This window comes from Centropristis striata, chromosome 16 (assembly GCF_030273125.1).
Source record: "Centropristis striata isolate RG_2023a ecotype Rhode Island chromosome 16, C.striata_1.0, whole genome shotgun sequence".
NCBI classification, from domain to species: Eukaryota; Metazoa; Chordata; class Actinopteri; order Perciformes; family Serranidae; genus Centropristis; species Centropristis striata.
In genome coordinates this window covers 33,740,451-33,758,416 of record NC_081532.1, presented here as the reverse complement: position 1 = coordinate 33,758,416, position 17,966 = coordinate 33,740,451, and the positions used below count along the sequence as shown (strand labels likewise).

The window sequence follows — 17,966 nt, the reverse complement described above, 5'->3', positions numbered from 1 at the left end:
ACCAGAACCATTCGACACAGTGCTGAGCTGCATCTCAAATTAATCTTCAGGTTCACAGCTTTCAGATGATGTAACCCAGACCTGGGCATTGGGCGGCCCGCGGGCCACATCCGGCCCGTTGGCTGTCCTCCTCCGGCCCGCATGAGGTTACCCAGAAATTAGAAATCAATACAACCGCAGTGCTTTTATTTTGAAGGCGGTTTACGTTTACATACGACATTCCTTGGTCACCTTGTGAATCCACCGTAAGAGCTAACAAACATTAGCATTAGCACTTGAGCAAACAAGCACTTTTACGACAAATATAGCCACTAATATATATGACAGAAGAAAATAAACTTTAACAAACCTTGTTCCCCTGTCAACCAACCACTATAGAAGCCTTTTTCATACTTTATATCAACATTATATTAATTACGACGCACTCATTATTATTTACCGTTCGTTTTTAACTTTTTACCGTTCTACCTGTTATTTCCTGTCACTACCTCTCAAAATAAAAGCACCCGTTTCACACTAGACGGCGCCATTTCAAAATAAAAGCATCACAACATTGTAAAACACCTAGAAAATTTACAAACATGAAAAAACAAGCTATATAATACAAAAACACCTATATGAACCTTGCTAAAGGTCATTTACAGTTATAAATGGAATAGTGATATGGTGATTGGAGTATTTACTACTTTTTACTGCTATATTTGATTTACTCCACAATAACAGTCTTATCAAAACATGTATTCTTATCAGTAGCAGCTCAAACCAGATAATTTACTGTATTTTATAAAGCGATTAAATTAATATTGAGCAGAATTTAGTTCAGAGTTTTGGTCCGGCCCCCGCAACCTTCGTGGTATTGGTCATGTGGCCCCTTGGGGAAATTAACTGCCCACCCCTGATGTAACCACTTCTATGTGGCATTTATTGTTGACCTGCTATCTCCCCCTCAACATCCACTGCCAACAACCAACAATTAGCAAAAAAACAACAACAACCTTGAATGGTAACGGGTTAACTTTTTAAAATCATCTCAAGATCAGAAGCAACAAACTTTTGGTGAAGCAGTGCAGCTGTGAGAAGGAACTTTTCCAATCAGACTGTGTGTGAACGCTTCATCAGCCACTCAGCAAGAGGGAAGTCACACCTGTTTGTGCCACAGTTACAGAAAAGTTTTTTAAAAAAGAGACCTCTGACTTTTTCTACCAAGAGAACCTCTGGTTTTCTGTCCTGTCAGCCAATTAGTTACCACCACCTGTTTCTTAAAGCAGCTTTTAATGAGATGTTTTTAATAAAAACCAGCAGCTGATTCCTGCTTTCTGGTTGTGATGTTGTGCACAGAAATTCAGTGTAAATCCAATTTTAAACTTAATATTTAGATGTTAATCAAATTAATAAATCTGTAACACCAAGTCCTTCAGTTTACCAGGGTCCAGATCCTTTGGGAGAAGCTGCAAAAGCAACATAAAGAGCATTTTTCTTTGCGACAGGACTTTAAGGTCATCAGGACACATAACAGGGGTCCTCTGTGCTACAATGTCACACCAGAAAACACATAATTTATAAAAAATAATTAAAAAAAAAGATTGCAGCCTTTGTGTTTTAGTTTCACAGCTGAAGCAGCAGTTTGTGCAGCAGAGGTCCTTCACATATTTTTTTTTTTTTTTTTTAGACAGCAGATAAAAACTTGTTTTTTGGGGTTTTAAAACTGTTTAACCACAAAACATAATTTTATATAGTAGAAGCTACATGTTAGACTAAGGATTAGGTGACAGACACCCAGTTTGCTTTTTTTGAGTGTGAAGCAGCTGTCCTAAATATCTAACATGTTTCATTGTTATTTCTGGTGGTCTTTCTGTTTGGAGGAGGCCGATCCCCTCCCGGCTCTGCTTAATAATGTCGCTAAATTAGCATTTGCATCCTCAAATCTGCATCTGGAGTCTCAGGAGAGCAGCACGGCTCTCGAGGGAGCGAGAGGTGAACTATGAGAGGAACACGTCAGCTCCAGGCTGAAGAACTCACAGTGATCTGAGACGCAGCAGGCAGACAGAAAGAAAGAGTGATTATGTTACTGAAACATTAAAGAGAAAGTTGTTTTTCTAGGGTACCTTGTAGACCAGGGGTGTCAAACTCAAATACACAATGGGCCAAAATTTAAAACTTGAATAAAATCGCGGGCCAACATTGAACAAATAAACCTTTTAATATTTACCAAACATGTTTTGCTTTAACATTAAATATGGAACCAGCAACGCTTATAAACATACAATATATAACTAAATAGTGCAGACATGCAAAATCAAATTTCAAATAAAAAACACCTCAATGTCATTCATTTATTAAATTAAAATTAAATAAAAATCGTATCCAATCCAATCCAATCCAATCCACTTTATTTATATAGCACAATTTTAGCAAACACAAGGTTTCCAAAGTGCTGCACAAACAATAAATACATAACACAATACAAAGAGATTTAGTAAACAATAGATCAGTAAGATGCAATAAGATAAAATACATTAAAAATGGGATACAAATAAATAAAATAAAATGTAAAATGTACTGCCCGCACAAAATAAAATATGCATGAATACAATAAAAACAAAAAATCATAAAATCATAAAATCAACATAAAATGTATGCCTCTTTTCTATTTGCATCCTTCTGATTTAAATATCAAAATAAAGTTTTTCAACAGGTTAATACATTTAAAAATAAAATAACAATAATAAATCTAGTATTAGCGGTAAATGCGCCGTATAATACCGGCGGGTCAGCTTTTATAGTACAATAATGATATAATAATTTGGTATTGCCTCGCGGGCCAAATAAAATTACACTGCGGGCCAAATTTGGCCCGTGGGCCAGAGTTTGACACCCCTGTTGTAGACAAACAGGCACACGTGTGTTGTGTTCACTGACAGTAGGACGCAGGTGTGCTTCTGTTACATAACTGTTGTGTCCACTACGATGCAGACATGTTTGTGTTCGTCTGGTTTTTGGTGCGTGCCACTGCCTACTCTACTGTGCTCTTATTGCTGCTGTCTATGTGAAATTTACTCCAAAAAAAGCTTTTTTTTTTTAGTGCAAAACAATTATTTCTCACTAATTAAGACGCCATATGTTTGTTCCATTTGCCCAAATTAATTTCAGGTGCTGTGCATGGACACCAAGGGCAACATGGAGAGTAAATAAAGAAACCGACCTAAAAAATCCCTCAAGAATTGCGTTGTTCAAAGAAATCTGTCTTTATTTGCTGTTACATCCACTCAAACAGTTTATTGGTCAGTATGCAGTATGTTATTTTCCAGAAATGCAGAAATGTATTATTTTACAGGGTTTTTCTTGTTTTTTTCTACATTAAGTACAAAAACATTTTTAAAAAATGTTTTAATAAAATATCTCATATTACAAATTTTAACCATAAATAAATAATGGACCTTGACATCTTTAAATTATTATTATTATTATTATTAATATTTTTTTATATTCATATTTTTACAGTATCATTCAATTCATAATGGTCTTGAATGTTGAATTAAAGGGATTTTTTAAAATTGAAAAATACACATCATATTGCTGAATGTAAAATTAAGACAACTTTCTGTGTTTTTTTTTTTTTTTACAGGAAAACTATACATTTTATGTAAAAAAGGAGTCATTAAAAAAACAATAAAAAGTCTGGCAGCAAAAGTTGCGAAACAAATCATATCAAAGTAATAAAAATATACAGATATTTAGTGTTTATTACACACTTTTTTCCTTTATTTTATTTTTACCTTTTTTTTTTTTTACAGTTGTTTTGTTTTTTAAAGATGTTTTGTAAAAGAGCCATTTTAAATGTATATATATATATATATACTGTATACAGAATATATTAACTTAAACACATTGGTGATGAACAGATGTTAACCAGCATTTTAAAAGCCTCTTAAAGAAGCAAATTATTCGGAGGAAATAAAGTCGAGCATTTTTATTAAAGCACCAGCTTTAATAAAACAGTCAACAGCTGACAGCCACCAAAGCATCTTTCATTATTTTACTTTTCTTTTGATGCTACATTCATTGACAGTTAAATACATTTAAAAAAACACCCAGGCTGCACTGTAACAGGATACACATGGTTTCCTGTGCTTAGTTTTTTCTAACAGCAAAAGTTCTCCTGCAGAGGTGAAAAAAAAATCGTCTTTGGTCATTTTATGTCTTTTTTTTGTTCAATTTCACGTATTTTGGGGGTAATTTTATGTCTTTTTTTTTGTAATTTTACATGTTTTGGGGGTAATTTTATGTTCTGGAGATGAATCAACATGAGTTCTGTACTTTTACACAACTCAAAATAATAATAAGCTCAGTAAACATTGTGTTATATCATCAAAGGTCTCACAGTTGATTGATGATGTAACTTGATTCGTCACTGTACCGATAAAACTCACAATTACTCAGTTAAAGGCATTAACAGTTTGTGATGCTGCACAGCAGATCTGACTCTTTATGATCTCTGGAGTCATCACACTGTGTTAATATGACAGCTGTTCATCCGAGTGTCTCTCGAGGAGCCATTTATCTACCTCACCTCCTCTCACAGCTTCTCAGACGCCGTCGAGAGAGAGAGAGAGAGAGAGAGAGAGAGTAACTGAGCGGCGTGACTCATAACTCTGTGTAATTGTGTGCATGTGTCACGCTGGACGGACACTTCACATGGTGAATGAGGCTCTGTGTGTGAGCGCTGGCTGCTGAAAAGGCAGAAGGACGGAATAATTGTGTCAAAAGAAATGTGAGAAATGTGTCAGGCCACTAAACCCCGGAGCTGTGTGGTCAGAGCGCTCGTCATGCAGCTTTAAGACGAGTTGCATTGCCAGACATTAACCCTTAATAGGGCACTCACTCACTGAAATACTTGCAAATTCAAAATTTCAACCCTAGAGAATATTGGAGGATATTACATACTGCCAGAATGTGTAAAAAAAACACATACGGACCTGGGGGAGGGGGGTAATATTTTGAGAAAAAAGTTACAAATTTATGAGAAAAAAATCTCAAACTATCGGTAAAAAAAAGTTACAAATTTGTAAGAAAAGTTTACGAGATTAAAGTGGCAAATCTACAAGAACAAAATATGCAGATTTATGAGATTTAAAGTGGTGAATCCGCACAGAAAAAAGTATTTTTTTCACTTTTTTCTCGTAAATCTGTGACTTTTTTCGCGCAGATTTGCCAGTTTAAACCTCTTAAGGCTCCGTTCACACGAGGACGGTCTGAACAGAAGACACAAAAGTGGCGTTGCATCTTCACTTTTTATTCCTCGTTTAGACGAGCGTTTTCGGGAGGAAATCTGCTGCATACGGTGACGCAAAAGTGTGTGAAATTGGATTGTATGCAGCCAGGCGGCATCACTTAAAGCCATAAGAGCATCTTTGGGCATGCAGAAGTTTTCACGCCACACATTTTCATCAGCTACTCCTTCCACAAAGTTCTCCTCCATCACTAGATCTCCCAGGTCTCGTTCACAGCCGTCTGGCTCCTCCCACCAATCGGTGCATCCAGAATGTGATGGAGGTAATTCCAGATCCTTCTCTGTTCACTAATACTATCTGTACATATCCTGGACATTTGGTGGAAAGACTCCTGTAAGTTTATTAGAGCTGCCAGAGCAGCTTGAAGGTCCCACCATGGAAATAATCCCACGTTTGTTTATTTCCTGTCCTGGAGCATGTATGTGACGTAAACACATACGTGACGTGAGCAGATCAGATCAGAGTTTTGTGTCTTGTCAGTGTAGACGACACGCTACGGAGGAGAGGATTTCACTTTTACACTTTGGAAGGTGGTTTCAGATTTTTGCGTCTTTAAGCCCCAAAAACGCCGTCACCGTCTAAACGAAAGGCACTTCCGATAAAATATTTTGTCGTTTTCACCCGCGAGCGTCCTCGTGTAAACGGGGCCTAAATCTGCAACTTTTTTTCTTGTAGATTTGCCACTTTAATCTAGTAACGTAGCCTGATCATTGTTGATTAGCTGGAAGAAATCCATGTGGTTCTACGACCTCACAGAGAGACACGGGGACTTCATTTTGATATCCACTGAAGTTACCAAATACGGTTCTTCGCCCGATAAAAAGGGTTAATGCAGCGCCAGCCGGTTTCTCTTCAGTGTGTCTGCAGAGTGACGGAGCTGAGGGACATGCAGTGTAGAGAATGCTGCACAAAAAGTTTTTTTCTTTACACTTGAGAAAAAGCAGCAGCAGTTATCTGATTGTATCAAGAGGTTTTAAGCAGAGCGGCTCGGTTCAAGCTCTGAGATTAACTCACTGCCTTGCTGCTGATGCCAGGAGCAAAAGGGATAATTAAAAATTAAAAATGTTGGTATTGTTTGCAGATATCTTGTATCAACATTCTTACCTGGCACTGGGGTTGTATTTTATATCTTCAAACTAAATAGTCACAGTATTTCTAAATTCATGAGGTCAAAATGTTGCATGCATCTTATTTTGGTGATTGATCCAAATTGCAATTGTCATAACTTAATTTTGTGGTGTCATAAAGCTTCAGCAAGGTCCAGATTTATCACTTGGGCTGAAACATCAACTCACTGAGATCCACATCAGTTTGCATCTGTTCATGTTTCAACATAAAGACACAAAGAATAGATTCAAGCCATTGACAGCACCATGGTTTGTTGAATCACTTGCTGTTTCATGGTCCGATTCACAAAAGATATTTCACTAAAAAGCCCATAAAGTCTTAAAACTGAGTGCAAATTGCTCTTTCTTGAAAAAGAAAAATTAAATTATCAGACAGCAAGCTACAGGTCCTGACCAACAAGATTCAGAGACATTCCTCGAAAGTGAACAGAGTATTCAATAGTATTTTAGTCTTTTAGTCATTACTTTAGTTAGCAGGGACCCTATGAAGTTGATAATAATTTCACTATAACTGCATGCAGCTATATGTGGTGATCTTTGTAAATCTGACTGTGTTTGCAATAAGGTTTATTTACATGGAAAGGTGCCTGTTTTGCTCCAAATGTATGCATATTAACATAATTTAATTACATGCACAAGAAGCTTCTAGATGCTATTTTCTTGGCAGTGCAGTTAGTTCACAGCATTTCACCCTTTTGCAGGTGCTTTGAGAATCATAAAATGTCTTTTTGTCTCGTTTATGCAGGTGTAGTGGCTGCAAAAGCCACACAATCATTTTGTGAATTAGACTGTGCGTCTGAAATATTGTTTAGCCAGGTCTGCACCAAGCTGAGTCATACTGACTCGTCTTTCAGCACTGGTTGTTGCTACTAGTTATCCACTGTCTGGAGTGTCTAAATAATGCACTTAGCAAGCTTTATGCTTGTGAGAGAGCTACTTGGAGTCAGTATGTGAGAGCAGGGAGTGAGAGCAGTGACCCATGATAAGGTTTGAATCCTTGTTGGAGGTTTTGGAAAACAAAGTCCGGCACAAACTTTGCTCCAGGTTCATTGCTTGAGGGATTGAGTTCAGCAGTTCAGGAGCAGCAGGAGACAAACTGAACGGAACAAGCTGAATGTTTGACAGACACTGGTGTCTTTGGTTCAACAGGTTCTGGTGTGACGCATGCAGACGACCCCCTCCAGCTGCATTAGTCAGCAGCATCTGCCATAAATATTAATAAGAAAATGGAACACAAACATTGACAGAAAAATAGATTATTGTCGGTCAATTCAGTAAAAATAAAAGCTGACTTTAGGGGAAGTTTTGTTTCCAAACTTTGTTTCTTGTTGGGTTTTTTTTTAGCTCAGGATGTTGGTTTTGGTGGAACAATCTCCAGTAAGTGGACCCTTAGTGGATTTTTTCTTTCAAATGTCAAGAGAAAACTAGAAGTGTGCAAAATGATCGCAACCTGTGAACATCCAAAGTTGCAGCTCCAGCTCAGTAAACATAAGTTGCTGATGAATACAGTGTGATGTTGTGAAAGCTCCAGAACAAGCAAGTGATTGGATTGTTTAGAAAAATTGCATCGAAATTGATGGATATTCAGAGGCAGTCACCATCTGTGAAAACCAAATGCCACTTGAGTACAGAGTAACATTTTTTAGAGTGTGTGTGTGTGTGTGTGTGTGTGTGTCTTGTACTTCCTACATAGTGAGGACCGGAACACGTTTTTAACCAACAGAGTGAGGACATTTTGGCCGGTCCTCACTTCTTTAAAGGCTTTTTTGAGATTTCAGACTTTGTTTTAAGGGTTAAAGGTCACATGATAATGATAATTAACTGAAACTGTATTGTGTGGTTACAAAACAAACTAAAATTATAGTGAAAATGTCCTTCATCTTCGTCCTTGTCAACTTTTTTCATACATAATGAAGATGGATAAGGCAAAGGAAATAAAGGCAAAATTTACTGTGACCTCTTTTAATCTCCCACCCAACAAATACCCCATTACAAAAAACTAAAACTAATTAAAAAAACTAAACTAAAACTAGAAAACTCACTCTAAAAACTAATTTAAACTAACTGAATTTGAAAACAAAAATTCACAACAAAATTAAAACTAAAACTAATGAAAAATCCAAAACTATTATAACCTTGCAAGGGAATTCACTGTTCCAATGAGGGTCCTCACAAAGATAGAAGTACAAGAATGTGTGAGAATGAGAGAGAGAGAGAAACTTCAGGTGTCCATAAGCTTCTTGTGAGTGCAGCTGTCACATTTTCTGACCTTCTTCTGTCATGTGGTTGTCGCCCTGTTCTCAGAGCAGATGATGAGCTGTCCACCGGCCCATTTCTGCCCCTTATTACCAACAAAATGGACAGAATTGTCCCAAAACAAGTGAGACATAATAAGACTTAGCAGTTAGCAGGGACCAGGCTGAGCTGACAGGACACTGACGGGATGTGACAGAGCTTTCAGGCTGGACTCGAACCTGCGATGCTGTGGTTTAACAGGTGGATTTACAGGACGGCCAACTTTCTATTTTCACAAACTTTGACTGCTGTCAGCACTCATTTATCTGCTTCAATTCTTCTGAAACACTTTCACTTCAAGTGGTGTCACATTAATGTGGTGCTTATAAAATATGCAATGTGTATGTGACTGACAACTAGCCTGGGTATACCCAGACTGCCTTGCTCGAATTTCATTTCGAACCTACAGGCAGTCTGGCAACCAGGGAGGTTTCTTAGCCCTGTTGTAGGGATCCAATCACAGAGCGGGGAGGGACGGCAAGACGATGACGCGTACTAGCCGGCAGACGGAAGCTTGTAGTTTTCTTACGGATCCAACATGGCTGCTGCAGACACGAAACTCTCTTTAGCTGTAGATGGTGTTTTAAATAGTTTAGAGCGAAAGTTGAAAGGCGAAAGGTCTCTCGGCGGCTCCGCTGTCCCCCGACTGGTAGCCAGATCAGCGGCGTTAAGGTAGCGGGGCTATTAGCCGCTAGCGGCGCTAATCACCGTTGCTACCGTTACGACGGTGATCTGGCTACGAGCCGGGGGACAACGGAGCCGCCAAGAGACCCGCAGCAGCTTGTTTATTGCCCATAAAATCAGTGGATGTGTGTGGCTGAATGACATGAGGGGGAATAAAGCGTGAAAATAAATAATCTTGCAGAAAGCGAGAACTGGAGAAGCAAAGCAGCAAACAACACTCTCTCACAGACACACACACAACAAACATCCATTTCTGTTGCTCTACTACGTCATCTGGTATAACTGATCTGATTGGCTAAGAGCTACCTACAGACGCTTTGATAGACATTCTAAGCGTCCAATAAACGGCTCCGGAGGATCGTAAACCACACCTCCTCTACGGAGAAATGAACGGCTGGTTAGCCAGGCTAACTGACAACAGTAATAAAGCAACTATAAGGAATTTTAATTTGTGTTTATTTTGGTGCCCCCTGTGGATAAAAGCGGTATTGTTCCCATTAGCATCATCTGGCTGCACGTACATTTGTTTTATTTTAAATTGTGTAACTTATTCATCACTATATTTAGGTTTATTGTTTTTACCTTTGATGTTTAACATTATTTTTATATTTCTTTTATTTGTTTTTATCTGTTTGCTGTGTATGTGCTGACTTTATTTATTATATATATTTTAGGTTTTCATTTTTAGCTCTCTTGCATGTAAAGCACTTTGAGCAGCGTTTTGTGTATAAGTGGTGCAATACAAATCAAGATTCCTATTAATATTATAGTTATATTATTTGCAGGATGCATACTGATGGTGTCGCCTTTAAACTTTATTCAAATTGCTGTCGACTGTCAGAGAATCACAGAAAGCTGAACAAGAGCAGCTTATTTTAGCATAACAAGCTTTATTTCATATATTTATGTAAAACCACATCTTCCAATGTATTTCATAAATTTAAATAGACATATTACACACCTGTATAGGAGGAGGAGAGCCAATTCAGGATCAGTATTTAATCCTTTCAAATCCTGCAATTCTGTTAAAGAACGATCACTGTTCCTTTTTTAGCTCTTTGTTGTGTTCTTTTCTTTTCCTTTTTGCTGATCCTGCAGCCACAACAACAAAATATAATGTCAGAAATAAAATTCTTTAAAGAAATAGAGACTTTTTAATAACCAGTTAAACCAAAATTGTGATTTCAGCCGTTCTGCCATAAAAACATCAAATAGAAACATTTCATCTACATGCTGTTTTTAGATTAAAATACTGCAGTGCTCTTCACTCTGTTGTTAAATAAATGCACTCAGTTCCTGGCATGTTCACAGGAAGAGGCTGTGGTTGCTGAAGTTAATTCGAAGTGATTTTTAGTTAATGGAGCTTCATTGTATTTGATCGAGTCACATCAGCATCATCAGATTCTTGTTTGACTGATACACAGAGACAGTACACTCCTTGTTCTCCTCAGAAAGAGAGAAGTTAAAAACCCACTGGTGCTAACTTCTCAGTGACTTTTAATGAAACCACACTCTACACTGTAAAAAATAATCTGTTTAATTTACGGTAAATTACCGGCAGCTGTGGTTGCCAGAACTTCCCCGTAAAAAATACAGTGAGGGGGTTTTCTACTGTAAATTTAAATGTAAATATCAGCAAAAACTGTAATTTAGACTGAATAATCACATTATTTTTAGGGTAATTGTGTCATTGTGACATCATGGTATTTATCCATTAACTTTATAAGAAAATGTTATATTTTTACAGCAAAACTGTGTGTTTCCTACAGTTTATGACAGTAAAAGTAAACGTTTTGTGTTATTCTTTGATTCACGGTAATTAAAAGTGTCTACTACAGCAATGCAATACTATAAATTTTCCGCCCTATTTCTGATGCGATTTGACAGTGTTTTACTGTAATTTATACAAACATTTTTTACAGTGTACTTGTCATTGTTAATTTAATTAAAAGTGTTAATCTTCCAGGTTATGTCTCCAGGCAGCCATGGAGATTTGAAATGATAGTGTTTTGTAGCTGGAAGCAGACTTGGTTTGGCTCAGGAAGCTCAGCAGCGGAGCAGGAAGTGCAGATGGATGAAAGTGGGAGAGTTTAGGAGGTAAAAATGGTCGGTTGGGTAGATTATGGATTGACAGTAAGGTGGGCGACTTCCTCCCTTCCACCTCCAACTCACAGATCCACTCAGCTCACGAGCTGTTGGGAGCATTATCATTCTAACTAAGAATAACACTGAAATCGCCAGTTGGATGGCTGGCTGCCTGCCTGGCAGGGATTTCTGTCATTCCCAATGTAATTAGTGTGTAAGGGGAGCCAGGAGAGACTGGCGCCAGACTCAGGCTGAATAATACAGGGGGAGGTGTAGGAGCTCTGATGGATAATTTAACACGGATCTCCAGAAGCCTGCTACACTGCAGTACCTGAGAGCTCTGCAGAGGATTTTCTGACATGTGAAAGTGTTGAGAAAGACTGACACATTTCCATAATGATAATTCTTCTTTTTTTTCTCCTTCTTGTAGAAAAAGCCTTTATCTCCAGTGCTTAATGTGCAACGCTCAGCAGGGAACGCCACAGAGAGAATTATTATTCATAGTATTCATATGAAATGATAAGTGTTCTGATAAGCGCCATGTTGTTCTTTCTTGTGTGTTTCCCCTGCAGATAATTTTCCGCAAGATCAGTGAGGTGAAGAAGGAGGAAGAGGAGAGGCAGCGAGCCAAGAACGAGGTTCAGCTCACCATCCCGCAGGACCATCCCGTCCGCAAGCTTTTCCAGAAGTTCAAGCAGCAGAAGGAGCTCCGCAACCAGGGAGCGGCGGCCGCCTCGCAGCTGGACGTGGAGAAGAACCAGCTGCAGGTGGAGCAGTACCACCACCAGCACCTGCACCCCCACAGCCTGCAGCTGGGCCACTCCAGCCTGCAGCACTCGCTGCCGCTCAGCCTGCAGCGCGCGCCCTCCGCCCTGCAGAACGGGGCTCCGCCCAGCAGCAGCGTGCTGACCGTGTCTCAGGTCACGCCCATGCAGAGCTCGCTGGCGTACAGCCACCCCGGCGACTCCCAAACCAAGCAGAACAATTGTGACATCATGGAGCTGCAGCCCAGCTCTGCTGCAGGTGGAGGTGGAGGCGAGCAGACCGTCAGGGTCAAAGTCAGCACCAGCCCCGCGCCCGCCAAGCCCGCCGTCAAGGCCAGCGGCTGGATGCGCCTGAAAAACAACATGGCTCCAGTGGAGGCCAAGAAGGATGGACTGAACAACAACGTCAAGGCCGTTTCCGTGGAGATGCTCTCTCAGGAGGGTAAAGGTCAGGAGGCGGGAGGGAGTGGGGACATCGAGGAGGGCGGGGTGTCCAGCAACAATCCGCTCCGCAAGACAGACTCCTGCGACAGCGGCATCACTAAGAGTGAGTTGCGGATCGACCGGGCGGGGGAGGCGCGGACCCCCGCCGCCATCACCCCCCTCCTCCACAGCCCTCTCCCCGGAGGAGCGGGGTCCCCCCTCCCTTTCTGCCCTATCCCCGAGCAGGCCCTGCAGGCTGCACTGCACGAGACCCGGCTGGAGCTCCGGGAGGACATCCAGTCTCTGGGAGGCCGTCTGGGCGCCCTGGAGAGTCAGGTAGCTGAAATTATCAAACTCCTCTCGGAGAAGAAGCGGCCGCCGGCGGGGCCGCCGTCTGCCTCAACCACGCCCAAAACCAAAATACAACGTCAGGACATTTTCACCGTTTCTAGGCCTGTTTCTCCGGACTCAGAGAAGGACGAGGGGCTCTGAAGAGAGCTCCACCAGTGGTGTAGAGCGTGCACTGGAACATACAGTGATCACACGGCACATTGTTCTACTATGATCACGATTATCAGTTCAAAGCTCATTTTTTTGGGCAGGATCCAGTTTACGCCACTGGTCTTAATCCTCCGAGATAAAAAAACTGGCTTCTTTAACATTTGCACACTGACTTTTATCTCCGGGTCACGTGAGAGTGCACGCTCCACGGTGGCCTGGCTCCCGTTTTTGTGATTGTACATACCTCTCTATGCATGTCCAGCTGGATTCTGGCCTGCCAAAGAAACAACTACTGAACGTACTTATTGCCTGTATATTATGCAGTTGACTGCATGCAAATCAAATTTAAAGAGAACTGACATTTTATTGAGCTACACTGTACATATGAATATTTTTCATTGATAATTTACTATGTGGACATTCAGGGTTTGCATACTGGTAGCACTATAAACATTGAATAACAAAAAGGGTTTACTGGCAAAGGGATTGTGCATGGATTATTTATATATAGAGAAAGGGACGGAAGTGTTTTTTTCTTTCTTTGCCTGTGAGATGAAACAGATTCTGCTCTCACCTCGCCCTCTAAGAACACAGATTCCCACATGTGATAAAGGAACGTCCCTTAACACATGAAGGGAAGTTTTTATATTAATTAACGATTTTGCTTCTTATAATAATTTCTATTTTTGACTACAGAAATGTTCTCAGTTTGATGTCGGGTAAACCCTGAAATGGTTATTTTGGTAGAATCCTCCTTGTGTCTATGCATTGCTCGGGTACGCCGTTATAGAATATTCTGATTATCCCTTTGTTATCATGTTGCTGAATGAAGGTTGTGTTTGTTTTTTGTTCCATTCCTCTGCATGCATCAGGGATGGCAGAATGCACTTTGGGTAAAGCTGGGGACGACAAGAAGGCTTTGGGGAAATAACACGGAGTTTAGTTCACATGAAAGTCCACTCAGCACAGTGACATGTAATCCCACAGCCCCAGCACCACACACGGCAGTCTTAACCAGCGAGCGTCGCACTGAAGCCCGCTCTGAATTCCATTAGCGACAGCAGCTTTCGCCGCAAAAAGCTCAAGTAATAAAAAATGGAATACTGTACTTTTTTTGATATTAGTTTTCTAAAAATCTGCATGCAGAGGAGTAGTTTTATGCTCCAGAGCGCGTACGTATATATATACAGTATATATATATGTGTGTGTGTGTATGTGTGTGTGTGGTGTGCAATAGCTGACACACACACACTTCATGCACACACATGCACCTCTCTTCATATGAACCCTTGAGGCCCAGGGAGACTTTTTCTTTACAGAAGGCAGATCAGTGAGTTTTTGTCTAAAGTCGAGGTTTTCAGGTCTTGTGAGATTTAGACGCTGTCCCCCCCGGACCCCTGACTGCAGTGCATCACCATAACATAACACACACACACACACACACACACACACACACACACACACACGATCTTACTTTAAAAAGGCAGTTTAATAAGAATATGGCAGAAGATAGATGTGCAGTAGCCATCATGGAAGCCTCAAATAGTTTTAAATGTCCAGATTCATGTCATTCCTGGTTCATTTTCTACAGTATGTGATTGGACGGGTGGCAGGAAACAGGCCCAATATGCCTTCTGTTGGCGGTACTGAGGGTTATAAACTCTTGGATGAATTAACAGCATGCCTGAAAATCAGGAGAGAGATGCAAGAAATGTCGCCTGTCAGACTCAAAGTAATGGTGAATTCACACCAAACCTGAAGCTAATTTTTCACTGATGCAATGATGCAAATAGATGTGAATTTTGCGTTCATTAGAGTTGACGTTTTCAAGCAAGAAATTTGCATCATGCTGTGTCCCGAAAACCTCTCAGCTTTGAGGTTTTTCTGCACAGTATGGACCGATTGATCCAAACTCCTTTCAGAAAACAAGCATTTTAAAAGTTGTCGTCTTGCAGGCAGACCTGACAAAGCATGAATTCAGATGTTCTACAAATCAGCATCATGATGCAGTTATTTCGGCACCCTTTTGATGCATCATTGCAGTAAATTGGTAAAATATTGGTTTTACAACATTTCCACAACAGCTACAAGGCAGAAAAAGAGGCTAAAATGGCTATAAAAAAAAATTGTATCTTCACCGGCGCATCATGCAAGTAACATAGTTAAACACAAGTGATCACCCAAGAAGTACAAGGTAAAAATTTGCTTTGTGTTTGGTGTGAACACATAATTCTTTTGCGGTTCACGTTCAGGGTGCACAAGCTGCAAATGACACATTTTAAAAACTATGAAGGCAATAATATATTTTTTACACACCTAGCAGTTTAGAGTATTGAGGCCCAATCCAACAGACACATTGTCAGGAAAGAACATTAACTGGTCAGCACTGAAAGGAACTCGAGCATATCAGAATTTATTTTCATTCTTTAACTAGTTTCTCACCATGCGTTATGTCCTGCATGATGATATGTTGACAGTGCTGAAAATAAGCTTGAAAATGATTGATTTATGATAAGTATCCTCCTGCAGAGGACACTGTGCAAAAATATTGTATTTACTATTCTAAATTGCCACATTTGAAGGTGGGACAAAAAAGCCTGCTGCATAGAAAAAAGTGAGATGTGATTCATCTTAAAAATGCGGATAACTGTGCACACGTGGGACAGTATCTCCTTGTCAAATGTGGAAAAAAGCTGCATGAGGAATGAAAAAAGACAAAGTGAGAGAGGAGTTAAACTAGTCGCTCGCTTATTTGACGCGGTGAAGCTTCATTTCTGGCCTCTGCTGCAGGTCGTACACGCCCTCGTAGGCCTCAAGTTCTAATTAATTGTGTTTGACATGTTGACTGACGTGTCTCTAGTGCAGGAATCTGAGTCATCATGATGACCCAATCCTTCACGGTGACCATTTTAAAAGACACATATTGTGTAGTGTCAGCGTGGGTTCTTTCCAGGTCCTGCGGCTTCCTCCCACAGTCCAAAAACATGCAGCTGAGGTTTAATTAGTGATTCTAAATTGCCCGTAGGAGTGAATGAGAGCATGAGTCAGTCTTGCTACCTGTGCAGCCTCTCACCCAGTGTCAGCTGGGGTCAGCGACCCAAGTTTGGGCTGGATTAAAGTCCAATCCCCACTGGATGCGTTTTTAGAGTCGTTTTTTTCTCACAGCTCAAATAGGATTTCATTCAATTTAATGTTTAGAGTGAGATGCGCATCTCACGGAGACCCCCAAGTCTATTTTTGTCGTGTTTTTTTTCATTTACAGCTGTTTGAATCACACATACAGCAGAATATTTCTATGATTTAATCAGATTCCCAGTAATAAGGATACTGAATGATTGGATGAATAAACATGAAATAGAAAGAATTAGTGACTTGAATGCCAGCTATATTATTCATTCTTGGGGAAAAATAGGTATAATCTAAAGCAAACTCTCATCATGTCATCTGCAGCTATCCGGCTCTCTAAACATCCCCACGTACCACTGATTGCACTGAAACGTAAACATCTATTTCCCGTCACGGTAGCAGTCGATCACGATGTCAGACTCTTTTAGATTTGTCTCTCTCTGCTGTCAACAGACTGGAAAATGATGAAGATTAATAACTTTGTAATGCTAATTGGCATGAAATCACAACATTTGAAGACGAGCTCAGACATGAGATTCCCGTCACGATATGCTAATCAGGTTTCACTTTGGAACATTTTTGAAAGAATGCCGTTTTAATGGCTTTCTGTTGGGCCATTTTATTAAAATGGTTTGGTCCTGTTTCCTGCACCGACCTGCTCCACGCTGTCACCTTCTCTCTGCTGCTGGCCACTGAGCGGATCCCCTGCAAGAATCAGGGGCAAGTGCCTTGCTCAGGGACGCCTCAGCAGAAGTTTCAGGCGATCTGGCCCCCGACCATGAACGCAGAAATTAATCTATGAGAGGGTTTCCATGATGGCTACCACTGTAGAGCAGCACATGGCAGTATGCTTCATATCTTACTGACATATATTGAATATCATGCAAAGCTATGCAACATGTGACTCTCCTGCAGCTGTAAAGAGGCTGATTCTGATGGACTTTTATAGTCCCATAGTACGTAGTGTCAATAGGCAAGCCAGGGTTAGGATCATTATTACAAATATATATATATATTGAGGGGATTGAGGGTTTCTGTGTGTGTAGATAAGATGAGATATTTATATCCACCAGCCAAACGTCAGCATCAACTTTTGTCCCAAAGACTGTATAAAAAATGGACGACAAGTCTTCCTCCCACTGTAGAAAAGTGAAGCCAAATTATCCTGGATACAGGAGTCAGGATATAGATTCTGCACAAAAGTGGAGCTGACCAATCAGTCAGTTAGAGCCGTCAATCATGACGTAACAGAATTATATTTTATAGAATCAAATAACTGATTAAAAAAAAGCAACAATTGAACAAACATCTGCATGATAAGAACAACCTAAAATGCCAGAGAGCATCTTTAGGAAACATTTATTTGCCCTCTACTTTGAGTTTTTAGTTTGGCTCATGTCCCATCCACTAACATGGAGGGGGCGGGGCTTATAACCTATACTGCAGCCATCCACCAGGGGGCGATCCAGATGTTTTGGTCTCGCTTGTGGGGAGATGTCAGGTCGTCCATCTTTATATACAATCTGTTTCCTCCCTAAAGGCTGAATCCTGACGAAATAATGCTAACATTCGAGTTCTTGACAGGACAGCTCCAAAGTGAATGACAGAATTCCCGTTAGCTACAGTTTTTTATCTTAGATTAAAGTCGACTAATGTTTATTTGCTAACAA

At 40.3% G+C, this 17,966-nt stretch overlaps 1 protein-coding gene across 4 annotated transcripts in view; it reads left to right on the top strand.

Moving 5' to 3' along the window:
- The window catches only part of kcnh5b (potassium voltage-gated channel, subfamily H (eag-related), member 5b), a 207,322-nt gene extending 192,975 nt beyond the window's left edge, over nucleotides 1-14,347 (top strand). The window contains exons 13-14 of one of the 4 annotated variants that reach the window (XM_059352752.1): nucleotides 12,055-12,249; nucleotides 12,340-14,347. In XM_059352752.1, coding sequence (XP_059208735.1) covers nucleotides 12,055-12,249; nucleotides 12,340-13,161 — 1,017 coding nt within the window. In that variant the 3' untranslated portion in view covers nucleotides 13,162-14,347. Of the gene's footprint in view, nucleotides 1-12,054 lie in introns of all 4 variants that reach the window. The other 3 variants (XM_059352749.1, XM_059352751.1, XM_059352748.1) reach the window with 3 other exon arrangements.
- Nucleotides 14,348-17,966: the final 3,619 nt, after the last annotated feature.